Here is a 13,898-nt window from a genome sequence, read left to right on the forward strand (position 1 = left end):
ATTAATAATTGATTAAATCGATTTGTACGATTAACTGTTGCACCCCTACTGAGTAGATCTCGTTCATTGTTTTCCCTGTCTGTCTAATAATGGCAGAAAGCTACAGTGAAAGCCATTAGAAAAATGTCAGCCACATTACCCCAATGCCATTCTGCTGCAAATGTTCATCCAAGTGCCTTAAAAAAACAAAGACACCACTTAGGTAAGCTGAATCAAAACACCCGGGTGCGAGACAAGTGCTGAGACAAGGCTTTTTCATTCCATGTATTTTTAGAGGGCATGCAAGAGAAGGCCCCCTAATCTGGTTAATGGCAAACTAACATGCACTCCCATTTGTCGCTTCAAAAGATTATTCTTAAGGGTGATTTATACATAGTTGAGCGCCAGTGTCACGCACCGAAAATAGCCAATCTACAAGGTCGTAGATCTTCTATTTTCAGTTCATGCAACCAAGCAACACAAGTATATCAAGCTCGTTAGGCGTGAAAATCAAGCTGTAGGTCAACACAGGCATAAAGACACCCACACACACGCACACAGCATCACAAGGCCAAAGCACCACTGTTGCCATGTCTACTTATTTTAAGCCACTTTGGGCTTGGTTTTCTGCAAAGTCGCTTGTAAATATTGGTAGTTGCGGTTGCGTTTTTAAACTGTGTAGTTGCTTTATGTGGGCTTGCTTCCTAATGTTGTTTCCAGCGGTTCTCAAACATTTTCATGTCGAGGATCGCCTAAATTAATATAAAATTATTTTGTAAATAAGACATACTGTATAGGAGGCATACGAGGCAAAAAAGTCACTTCTTTTGGGCTTGTTTTAATACACCTGGCTGCTCGTTTCTCTGAGCGGCACCAGTCTGTGTGTGGGGCATGACAACGCAGATTAGGGACAGATTCCCATGTTTTCTCTACATACATACAGTGATTTAGTACGTGTCCAGGTGCTGCGTTTGGTTACACAACACTCTGACACGTAAAGACAGGCAGACAGACAAGGCAGGATCGAAGAGAAGACGCTGTCCGACAGCTGCCTGCCCGGTGGGGTAACGCTGCAATGGGACCCCCCTGAGAGTAGCCCTGTCTAGGGGGAGGGGGGGGGGGGGGGGGGCGGGCGTCTGTCCTCCAGCCGCGATGAGGACTTCAAAAGCCCACCCTTTTAGCCCACCCTTCTCCTCCTGCTCCATGGGGCATCTCTGAAGATCATCCCAGAAGTCACCAGACCATGATGAATCAGTCCTGTCTATCCTACCTCTGCTAACACCCCCCCTCCTCCCCTCCCCTCCCCTTCACGCACCACACACTCTCAACAGGTGTCTCCCTCCCAATCTTCCCTCTCTCTCTCTCTCTCTCTCTCCCTCCCCTCTCAATTTTCAATTTTGCCAATTCAATGGAGCTTTATTGGCATGAGGAAACGTTGCCAAAGCAAGTGTCAAATAAAACAAACAGTAAAATGAATGCACGTGTGTGTACAGTTAGGGATATTATAGCCCTACTAGAATAAGGACATGTATATTGTGTAAACAGAGCTGTGTAACATTTCAAACGTTGCAGTCAAGTACAAAACTAGGTACAAAACTAAAATACTAATAAAATCAATTAACTTCAAAAATAAAAATACAAGCAATTTTTTGCTTTTGAAAAAAACCCATAAAAAAATAATTATATATATATATACATGTGTGTGTGTGTGTGTGTGTGTGTGTGTGTGTGTGTGTGTTTAAACAAGAGTGAAAACAAAAAATGAAAGTATAGCGGGAATTTCTCAATAAAACGGTATATGTTTATGTACTGAGAGTGGTGCAGATAGTGCAGGAATTCTCTCTCTCTCTCTCTCTCTCGTTTACTTCCACCCATCTTCAATGCATTTCTCCTGTCGAGGCAGTCACTCTGAAATGTCGACGCATCAAATGCCAAACAAAACAGCCTAAGGCCTGATTATTCTTGTCGCGTCCGCATATCCGCCAGTGTGTCCGCTGGTAATTACATTACAGTTTAGTGGCTGCAGACACGCAGGCGTTCAGGACTCAGGAGCAAGAGCAACACGGGGCTGCACTACACAAGGCATTATAATAATAATGATCTAATGCAGTGGCTCTCAAAGTGGGGTCCGGGGACCCCCAGGGGTCCTTGGTGGGGTTCCAGCGGGTCCCCAGCAAAAGTAGGTAATATCGCATCACAATCAGCGAGCTTGTACATCTGCTATTTTTGACAACATTGAAAATATTTGAAAAGTTTTGAACGTAAATCTTGCCTCAATTATTTCTGTTCTTCTTAGAAGACAAGTGCAGTCAGCGTAATTTATCCACATTTTAACCCATTAAGACCTGAAGACGCATCTGTGTCATTTTTAGATTTGAGCCAAAAAGCATTATTTTACACTTTGGCTATTCAAAAATAGCAGATATACAAGCTCATAGCACGGCACCAAGTGCCGCGCTATGAGCTTGTAGATCTGCTATTTTTGAAAAATCGTGAAAATGTGTGCAAATCTTTGAATATATATATATTTTTTAAAGCAAACATTTTTAATTCAAATCTTTGCTTCTGGGGGGTCCCTGGAACAAAATATTTTGAGATGGGGGTCCACGGCCAAACACATATAATTTTGGGGGTCCTTGACATGAAAAAGATTGAGCACAACTGATATGGAAACATACATTTTTCAGAATACTGTTGGGATTTAGGAGACATGTGGAATCGGCTTCAGGTCTTAATGGGTACGCACGGTCCTAAAATCTGGGATGTTACACGGATGTCCCCGCTGACATGAGCTGGTGACAAAATGTGTGTCATATGACACTAGTAGACCCTTGTGGCTGTGTAGAGGTGGCAATTTGCAGACAGACCTGGATAGCCTATACGTTGTTATATAACCTTTAAAACCGGGAAAGCATCTGTGTCATTTTAGATGTTTCTACAGTATGTACATTTTCTTTTGTATCCGTTAAGACTGGGAATGCATCTGTGTCATTTTAAGATTTCTTAGGCTATTCAAAAATAGCAGATATACAAGCTCATAGCGTGGCACCGAGCTTGTAGATCTGCTATTTCTGGAAAAATCATGGAAATGTGTTTTCTGGGGGTCCCTGGAACAAAATATGTTATGATGTGGGGGGGGGGTGTTATGATGTGGGGGGGGGGGGGGGGTCCGCGAACAAATACATATCATTTTGGGGGTCCTTGACATGACAAAAAACTGTTTAGAAGATTTAGAAGACATTTGTAGAATCCCCAGAACCAAAGATTTGAGTTCAAAATGTTCGCTTGAAAAAATATATATATTCAAAGGTTTGCACACGATTCTTCAAAAGAAAAAGCAGATCTACAGGCACGCACTCGGTGCCGCGCCATGAAATAGTAGATCTGCTATTTTTGAATAGCCAAAGAAATCTAAAATGACACAGATGCTTTCCTGGATTTAATGGGTTAAATTTTAAATTTAGGTTAGGATTTAGAAGGCGTTTTTTTTATCGGCCTCAGGTCTAAATGGGTTAAGGACTGTGAATATACTGCATTCCCACACATTCCATATACATCGATTATTATGTATTTAAGTGAAATGTGTGGCTATCTTCTAAGTGAAATAATTTCTCCCACTCTTTTACACCTGTAAACTTGACAAATGTTGACAAAGTGTTAAGGATTATGGACCTGAGGAGGAATGTGCAAAATGTGTAAATGTGTCCCTGGCTGCCATGCACCCCTCCTCCTCCTCCTCCATCACCACCCCAAATAAACCCTGGTCCTTCGTTTCCCTCATTTGAACTCTGCTGGCAGCAAACAAGCACGCACCCCGGAGCAAGGTCTGACGCCAAATTAACCCATTAAGACCTGAGGCGATTCTATAAAAAAAAAAAGTTTTTTTTATTTCCGCAACTTTTGTTTTTACAACAATGCCGTTTTCCGTTGTTGTCTTTCTTCACTGTACACACAATATGATGTTTTTGCATAGTATTGTATATTAGTCTGTCACTAAATGTTTCTATGAATTGAATACACAGGACCCCAATGGAAACAAACCATTGTGCTTTCTTGGGTTCAATCCTTTTAGCATTGTATTTGTATTAAACTGTACTTTAGGTGCTTTTTTTAAGCAAACTGTTAATAAAATATTCAATCAATCAAAACCATCCAACAGTGCTGCAAAGCCATAAAAAACAACAACATCCCTCATTATCACGATATTGTGAATGTGAACAGATCTAAGAACACATTTTAATCCTGATACACTGTTTTCAAGATGTCATATCTGATCAGTTACTTTCTGCAGGAGACCCTCTGCAAGACATGGCCTCTGAGGACTGCTGTGGCTCAGCTGAGGACAGCTCTGCACGCAAAGTAACCACACACACACACACACACACACACACACACACACACACACACACACACACACACACACACACACACACACACACACACACACACACACACACGCACACGCACACACACACACACAGTCCTGTGGCAGACAACAGTCGCCCTGTCATCTTCGATTGTGGGCCATCCATGTTGGTGCCAGCGACACCTTGCGGGGCCCCGAACCCCCGGAGCGCCACCATTGCCGCCACTAAAGAGCTGCCAAGGTACTTACTTCAGCTCTGCAGAACAAACACAGAAATCACACCAATCTAAAAAAAAAAAAAACTACCACAAGGGGCTTCACATGAAAAAAAGAAGAAGAGAAAAAAAAAGGCTAAATATATCCCTGCCTGTGTTGTGGCCTTTATTGTGGCCTTCGTTCTGACAGAGAAACATCAATAAAAGCGCTGTGGCCACAAACCACAGACAACAAGGCCGGAAGTTGACATCCGCGGTCAACTCAACAGTGACTCACAGATGTAGACCAGTGGTAGGAAAGTAACTAAATACATTTACTCAAGTACTGTACTTGAGTAAATGTAACCCCGCTAGTCTTAGACACCTGGACTTGAGTTACAAGCACTTTTTCCATCTACACTTTTTCAAGCTTGTAGATCTGCTAATTTTGGCGAATGTTCCCCCTAGAATAGGCATGCTGTGGGTCAAGGAGTTAAGTGCAGTTTTAAAGTACTTTACCTTTCGTGAGTAAGTCAATTTTTCCAATACTTTATACTTTAACTCCACTCTGCAGGCATATAATGTACTTTTTACTCCACTAAGTGTATTTGAAAACTTTAGTTACAAGTTACTTTGCAGGTTTAGATTATTTCTGCTGGATAATAATTATTTTACTTTATATGAATTACTTTGACTTAATTCTTCTTTTACTTAAAGGACAACTTCACCCATTTTCAACCTTTCATCATATAATTGGTCCTCACTAGGCTCATCATAATATGGTATAACTTTTGTCTACTTGTTGTGTGTCTCAGAGGAGGAGCAGTGGACAGTTCAGAAACCCGCCTACCAGTGACGACATCGTTAGGCAGGTTTGATCATTTCTAACAGAATGTAATTAATCTAATGCGAGAACAATGGCTTCTATGATAGCATGCTAACTTTCCAGGAAGAGAAAGCCCGCCTTTTTCTATTAGCTTGGAGCCGAGACGAAAATAGCAAGACATACCATCTCCGGTTTACTTCCCGTATCTCCGTGTAGTAGGCGGACACCCTTTTAGTTAATTTATTTTTCAAAAATAGCAGATCTACAAGCTAATAGCGCAATACATCTTAAAATGACACAGACGCGTTCCTGGATTGAATGGATTAATGCCACATGTAATCACACAAGAGTGTCACACGAAAGTGGTGACAACGGCACAGCTTGTAGATCGGCTATTTTCAATATTTAAAAATGTCTTTAAAATAATAATAAAAAAAGGGATGGTTTTGGACATATGATGTTTCCACCTGACATCTTGTGAAGCATGTCAGGGTGAGAGGTGCCTACTAGGCAGACTGCAGTGCTGTGCACTATCGCTTCCATCCAGCCACAAATCTGTTTCCAAGAATTGTTTAATTGCTTAACAATTTTTGTTTCAAAACAAAAGCAGGGGGAAAGAAAAAAAACAAGATTTCTAGGGATTTTCATCATACATCTTCAGAAATCACAATCAGAAATCTTGCAAAGATCACGGCATCTCTCTCACTAACAGGCAAAGAAGTGGCAAGTTCAAACACACAACAAATAAAAATAAACCATGAACCATAAGGTGACAAAACAATATCATAGGCTAGGGCTGAAAAGTAAGGATGTGTTAACCACTTAAACCCTCTAGGCTTAGTAAACTGGACCTGAGTTGGCTCTGTATTGGGATCTCCTTTTTCTATTTTACAACAAATCTCTTCGCCGAAAGCATCTCTGTCTGGAAGTGTGGCGAGGCCAGGTTGACAGTCTCACATGTGCTGGGCAGATGGCACAGAGTGGATGGCACATAAGGTCACAGAGAGCACCCAGCTGTACATCTCTCTCACACACACACACGCACGCACGCGCATGTGCACACGCACACGCACACGCACACACACACACACACACACACACACACACACACACACACACACACACACACAAACAGGTATTCCCTCCAGGAATGTCTGTAGAAGGCCAATGATCAGGGCAGGTAAGAAGAACACTGACACTGAGTGTGTGTGTGTGTGTGTGTGTGTGTGTGTGTGTGTGTGTGTGTGTGTGTGTGTGTGTGTGTGTGTGTGTGTGTGTGTGTGTGTGTGTGTGTGTGTGTGTGTGTGTGTGTGTGTGTGTGTGTGTGCGTGTGCGTGTGTGCTCGCGCATGTGCATGTGCATGTGCATGTGCATGTGCATGTGCATGTGCATGTGCATGTGCATGTGCATGTGCATGTGCATGTGCATGTGCATGTGCATGTGCATGTGCATGTGCATGTGCATGTGCATGTGCATGTGCATGTGTGAGTTGATAAAGAGCAGAGCACTATTAAGGCTGTGCTGACAGCCACTCTGCTCCATACGGGCACCCAGTGTTTAAAGTCTGACAACTAAAGCACTAGCATTAGGTTTTCACTGTCACCACCGGCACCAGCAAGCTTCTTTGTTAGCTGCTCAATTTATATTTGCAATTAAAATTCGCTTGAAGTCATGCTTAGATTTTTATTTTGTCATATGTTTGAACTGCCCAGGGCAATATTATGCAGATAAAATCAAAACATTATCTGCATATTTCTTCAAACATGTCGGTGATGCCAGTTAAATCACTGGTGGAACTGCATTGTACAGTATAATCACTCTATACGGGTGGTTCTCAAATATGTCATTGACTCCCAAATTGAAATTGAAAATATGTTGTGCCATTTGTCTAATCCATTAAAAAAAATAACAGATCTACAAGTTTGGGACGCATTGTGAGCTTGTAGATCTGCTATCTGATACTGTATGTGAAATTTGTCCTCTGCATCTTACCCATCCTAGTAGCAGTGAGCAACTGTTGTAGTGGGTAAAGTGTCTTGCTCAGGGACACTTTGACGCATTGCAATGAACCTGGGACCTTTGGCTTCCCCAGGCGGGCTCTGTATCCATTCACCTATGGCCGCCAAAATAGGCCATAAGTGTTCCTAAACAGTTCCTAATCATTAAATTGTTTTATTTGAAAGGCAAAAGTGAATTATTGTCCAGCAGAAGATACTAGCGTGGATGCTAATAGTGCATTCGGGAAGTCTCCAGCTGAGGCGAGTGTCCTGCAATTTCTGCTCACATTTAATGTCACTGATGTGTGCACTTTCAACACACAAACACACAGCATACATTTGAATTATATTTTCGGATGATTCTCGGCTTCAACAATCAGTCCATAAAATCGATGCACTCCTCCCATACAGTAGCTTTCTAGCCACAACTTCACACCACATGGTGTGTGTGGAGAGGAGGACCCTCCACCTGCCTCTCCAACTGACTGATCTGATATGAAACCTCCATTTGACTATACACAATGCAGCAGGAAATCCCCACACAAATCACTACAGTAATAGTGAGCATGACTGGTTGCTGGACATACACAATGGTGTGTGTGTGTGTGTGTGTGTGTGTGTGTGTGTGTGTGTGTGTGTGTGTGTGTGTGTGTGTGTGTGTGTGTGTGTGTGTGTGTGTGTGTGTGTGTGTGAGAGAGAGAGAGAGAGAGAAAGAGAGAGAGAGAGAGAGAGAGAGAGAGAGAGAGAGAGAGAGAGACAAGATCCAGGAAAGAGTTATCGTTCCATACAGTCAGTGATCTCCCGTTCCCCACACACCACATTTACAACGTCTAATTACACAGATAAGGTGTGTGTATATATATACATATATACTGTATATGTGGGGGCGTGTTGCCTGCTGAAGGCAATGCATGTGGAAGTCCACTGGAACTATTGAAATTAATTTGCAACTCAAGAGATACTCTGCACTGATTTGAAGGTTGAGGGGTATTCCAACGTGTGACGGAACGCCGTCGCTCCAACATGGATCTCAAACTTCATGTGGCCGGCCTGTGACATCAGTAATATATGACATATCCATGACTAAAAATGTGGGCAAGGTTTCAGCCTAATTAGAGCCCAACTGACTTGCATTATAATATGTATGAAACATATCGTTGCTGTCGGGCAGAAACCTTGTACAGTATCTTAACTTTTATGTTTTTGCGGGAGCCTAGAAAGAGACGTTGCGAGTGTTACGTCACTAGGCACCTTCCCGCGACCTTTTGAGCATCTCATTGGCTGTCCAAAGGGCAGCCAATGAGATGATACTTTTCCCATGCACCGCAATGGCTTCCCATCCTCTGGACGGGCAGAAAGGCTCCGGTCACAGATAATTCGATACTCCGAAACTCAAGAGCTTCGGGCGCTTTTTATATAACTATGGTTTTCCTTGGTGAGAGAGAAAAGTCAGAGAGGCTAGTGTGTATTCTGATTCATTGGGGGGGGGGCGGGTATTTGTGACCTACATTGTTATAATTTTTTGCCTATAATGACATGCCCAAAGTAGGGACACCAGGTCGAAATGAACAGTGAGGATTCTATTGCTTATACCCATTGTACTGTTGTACTTACTAAAAATGTCAATAAAATATAAAATCAATCAAACAATCGAGGGCTTTTATTAGCGTGTCAACAAATCGTCACCCCCCTCCCTTGAAGGACGCCCTGCCCATGTTGTCACTTTAACACTTATTACCGCCTGTCTGCGTGCACACATTGTCAAAGAAAACCCAGCCGCCCTGAGCTGTGACGCCCACTGTGTTGGGTGTGAGCGCTGGTGGCCCGGGGCGGGAACGCTCCTTTGGTGGGCTGCTACTCACTGTGCTGGTTCTCAAACGTTTTCACGTCAAGGACCCCCAAATTAATAATGTGTTTGGCCGCGGACCCCCATCTGAAAATATTTTGTGCCAGGGACCCCCCATATATCAGAAACTTTTACTCATTCTTCAAAAAAAGCAAGATTGTTTTGAAAATAGACGCTTTATAGGGTTAAAAGTTGTTAGACAGATTTTGATACTATATTAACTAATTTAGCTGGGGATACCCTGGAACCCCCTCGAGGACCCCTGGAGGTCCCCGGACCGCACTTTGTGAAGCACTGCCCTAACAGTCGCTCATGCCCCAGTGCTCTTGGCAACAACAGGTCTTGGCCTATACCGGCTTGGCTCCCAGTTAACGGCGGCGACACTAGCCCCCCGTCAGACGTCCCTGTCCCCGTCCGAGGGGGTGGTGAGGGGGGGGGGGGGGGGCGGACCGGGGCCAGGCATTTTAAAAAAAATTTTACGCTGTGAAGGTCACTGGACAAAGGGGCGTCCTATGTTTAGACGATATAACGTAAGCAAGCGCTTTTCTGCTTGGGCGACGCAAGACAAAGAGCCACCTTCTGAATACATTGGAGCGAGCGAGAGAGCGAGGGAGTGTGTGTGTGGTGAGAGAGAGAGAGAGAGAGAGAGAGAGAGAGAGAAAGAGAGAGAGAGAGAGAGAGAGAGAGAGAGAGAGAGAGAGAGAGAGGAACGCCACATTAAAAATAAAAAAACACTAGGAGATCCCCATCAGATTTGGGGATAGTAGCCTAGTAATTACTGTGAAGGAGTGAGACGCAATGGAGGACAGAGAGAGAGAGAGAGAGAGAGAGAGAGAGAGAGAGAGAGAGAGAGAGAGAGAGAGAGAGAGAGAGAGAGAGAGAGAGAGAGAGAGAGAGAGAGAGAGAGAGAGATGGAGATGTAATGGACTCCTGTCAGGGAGAAGTGCATGAGGCTGATTGTTATCAGGAGCCCCAGACATGCTCGCTTTTTGAAGTCCTGAGAGGTCTTTCCACGGTGATTAATGATAAAGCCACGGAGCCAAGTCCACTGCGTTAATGAGAGGCCGAGACCCCAGCCAACAGGCCCCCCCACCCCACCGCCGCACCCCCCCACTCCCCGGACATTATATGGTCCATATACACTGCAGGTGGCTGAACCACCAGTTGTCAGAGGAAGCTGAACCTAAACACAGATGTGGTTTCTTTCAGAAATCTGAACTGATCAATCTAACGGTGGTGATAGAGGGGTGTGTGTGTGTGTGTGTGTGTGTGTGTGTGTGTGTGTGTGTGTGTGTGTGTGTGTGTGTGTGGCATGCTTACCTGGTCGTGGCTGGCTTGGAGGGTACTCCCGGTGCCATGGAAAGTCATCTGCACAGGGGAGAGGGTCAGGTAGGTCACAAAGTCCTTGCCGCTCTGCCCGTCGGTGTACTGCACCTAGAGGGAGACATGGAGGAAAAACAAAACACCTGAGCAAATTGGTCCATAAAAGCAAAAAAAAACGACTAAGCTAAACCTTGGTAGCCTGTTGACTGGGATTCGCATGAGGTTGTTTCTGCAAATGGCTGACCACCAGAGAGAGTAAAAATATTGCGTGTATAATTGCCATCAAAAAGCATTTATGACCAATTTCCCCACACTTCCAAGATGGCAAGTGTGTGTGTGTGTGTGTGTGTTGGGGGGGGGGGGTGACATCATGGGTGACCCCTCATCATCGAGAGGTTAACTCAGCAGGCATTCCTAAATGCTGTGCAATCAGGACTGTTATGACATGATGGTCCTAGGGGACAATCTACTCCTCACATCCAAGGGCTTGGGTAATACTGCTGCATGCCTTTCTGCCCTACTTCTCACTGGGCTCTCGCTGCGCGTGTGCGCGCGTTACGACCATAGAGTGTCATATCGTGCACGTATATATATATATTCGTTGTCGTGTTTCGCCTGGCCTACTTCTGGCCCCGGCTGCAGCTGCAGGCACCTTAATAAACTTGCAGAACAAAAGAGAAGACGGCCAAGTGATGCAGAGAAGCCTCGAGTGTGACGAGGGCTGCACAATTGCCGTGCTTTAACCCGTTCAATCCAGGAACGCATCTACAAATGTCTTCTAAATCCTAACAGTTTTCTGAAAAACGTATATGTTGCTACTGTATAATATCAGTGGTTCTCACATTTTTCATGTCAAGGACCACCCAAAATTATATGTACGCAGAACTCCCCCATCTCAGAATATTTTGTTCCAGGGACCCCCCCAGAAGCAAAGATTTGAGTTACAAATGTCCGCTTAAAATATATATATTCAAAGATTTGCACATATTTTCATGATTTTTCAAAAATAGCAGATCTAGAAGCTCGTAGCGTGGCACTCGGTGCCGCGCAATGAGCTTGTATATCTGCTATTTTTGAATAGCCCCAAAAAATATATATAATATATCTATCATCTAAAATGACATCCCACTTCCCGGATTGAATGGGTTAAGTGGTGAAAACCAACAAAGCCCTGGGCAAAAAGCGAACAAGTACATAATATTACATCATTTCCACACCACTCAACTATCTTAACGCTGTTTCTCAACGTCGGGTCCGAGGAACAAATGGAACCCTTGTGGGTCTGTACGCTCAGTGTACAGACCCACACTGTACTACAGTGTACAAATGGAACCGAATGGACTCGTGCCTTACGGGTCCATTTTGGTTCCATTTACACACACTCAAGAGTTAAAGGACCCACTTCACCGATTTCAAACCTATCCTCAAATCATTGTTCCTCAGCAATTGTCAATGTAATTTGGCACAATTTCTGTCTCACTCTGTGTCTCGGAGGAGGGCTGTGGACAGTTCAGAAACCTGCCTAACCTGGCGTAGCGGTCCGGGCACCTAGGCTCATTTGTAGCCTGACAGCGCCCTCGCGGGTTCGACTCCCAATCCCGACAGCCTTTGCTGCGAGTCACTCCCCATCTCTCTCCCCATTTCCTGTCAGTCTACTGTCCTATCAATAAAAGGCATGAAAAAAAAAGCCACAAAAAAAAATCTTTAAAGAAACCTGCCTACCAGTGACATCATCGGTAGGCAGATTTGGTCATTTCAAACGTTTTAATTTCTTTGTTTTAATGCAAGAACAATGGCAGCGTGCACATTTTTCCCCAATTGATGATGTCATTGGTACTGTAGGCAGATTTCTGAACTGTTGCGAAGGGTGAGGATGCGTTTGCACACTCTATGGGATCACACTCTATGTGCTCATGAATCGATGGGGGACGCGTTGTGGCGTGCACGCACGTGGACGCGTGTGAACATCCGTACCGTGCGTGTGTGTGAAAAAAATAATGCCCACACGCCGAGGTGTCGCGTGAAGCGACCAATACAGCACTGATAGCGAGGCACATGATGGTCGCTCATCTCCTCAGCTGACTAATAATTGCTTGGATACAAGCAGTTCAGGATGTATGATTGCTCTGTTACTTTGTCTTGCACTATGCTAGCACTGCTGAGGGTGCAGTGTTGTCTATTGTATGTTGCATTTATATAGCCTCGCGTGGCCAGATAATGTCACACGACACACTGCGTGGATATTAGTCTGGTCCCTATCAACGATAGATTTTTTTCCAAGGGGCGGTTACAAAAACATCCAAACGGACTCTATTGGTTAGACCTAAACCAATCAGAACAGTGCTTCCTTGTACGAACCAATCAGAGCAGTGCTTCCTTGTACGTCGCGGCAGTGGCTCAGGGGTAGAGTGGCCGGGTAGAGTGAACTGGAAGACCGCAAGGTTCCCAGTTCGATCCCGGGCTGGGGGCGCTCCCCTAGAGTTAGTGTCGAAGTGTCCTTGAGCAAGACGCTGAACCCCTAATTGCTCCCGATGAGCAGGTTGGTGCCTTGCATGGTTTCCTCCGCCATCGGTGTATGAATGTGTGTGTGAATGGGTTAATGGCACAATCAATGTAAAGCGCTTCGGATAGAAGCGCTATATAAATGCACCATTTACCATTTATTTTACCATTTACGTCATTGCTCCAAATAAGGTGATAAGCCCGTCCACATTTGGATACTTGGCCCTGATTGGTCCCTCACGACTTCGGAGGGAGAGAAATTAAATCTCTATTGAGGGGGGCCAGACCTAATCTGCCGAGGGCTAAAGTGCGATGCAATTTTGCAAAGGCAGATTCGTCTGGAACCAGGCTAGCATTTATATGCTGTATATATATTGTTTTAATTTTGTTTTTTGGCCACCTTACTGAGGGTGTTGCTTCGACTGATGTCTCTCCATCAATGCTTTATCTACAGTACTTTTGTCTTTGCCCTGTAATCTTTAGTTTTTAACTGCTGTACCGTCTTTAGGCGACCCCGGCAGGATCAATAAAAGGTCTTATCTTATCTTATCAAACTGGGGGGGGGGTCCTTGAAATTAAAAAAGTTTGAGAAGCACATGATCTGTTATAATGCCAAGCAGATGCCTCTGAAGGTCCTCCTATAAAAAGCTATGCATTGAAAGCGCAGGTTGACAGGAGGTCATCTCCTTGTTTCCTGTCCAGGATAATGAGGCCTATTCGTCAAAGTGGCAAACAGTCAACACTAGTCAAATCCTCAGTGTACATTTGGCACCGAGAGTGTCAAAAATGGACCCAAAGGGACCCTTTACGGCTCCATTTTCGACACTCTCACGGTTACATTGACACAGAGGATTTTGACTGTGTA

General features: G+C 44.3%; 1 protein-coding gene across 2 annotated transcripts in view; it reads right to left on the reverse strand.

Annotated features, from left to right (window-relative positions):
- stau2 (staufen double-stranded RNA binding protein 2) overlaps nt 1–13,898 on the reverse strand; it is a 130,369-nt gene that overhangs the window by 30,375 nt on the left and 86,096 nt on the right. For both annotated transcript variants that reach the window (XM_084048790.1, XM_084048789.1), the window contains exon 13: nt 10,529–10,642. In XM_084048790.1, the coding sequence (XP_083904916.1) occupies nt 10,529–10,642 (114 nt within the window). The remainder of the gene's footprint in view (nt 1–10,528; nt 10,643–13,898) is intronic.

The sequence above is a fragment of the Gymnoscopelus microlampas genome, assembly GCF_963454915.1.
Source record: "Gymnoscopelus microlampas genome assembly, chromosome: 22".
NCBI classification, from domain to species: Eukaryota; Metazoa; Chordata; class Actinopteri; order Myctophiformes; family Myctophidae; genus Gymnoscopelus; species Gymnoscopelus microlampas.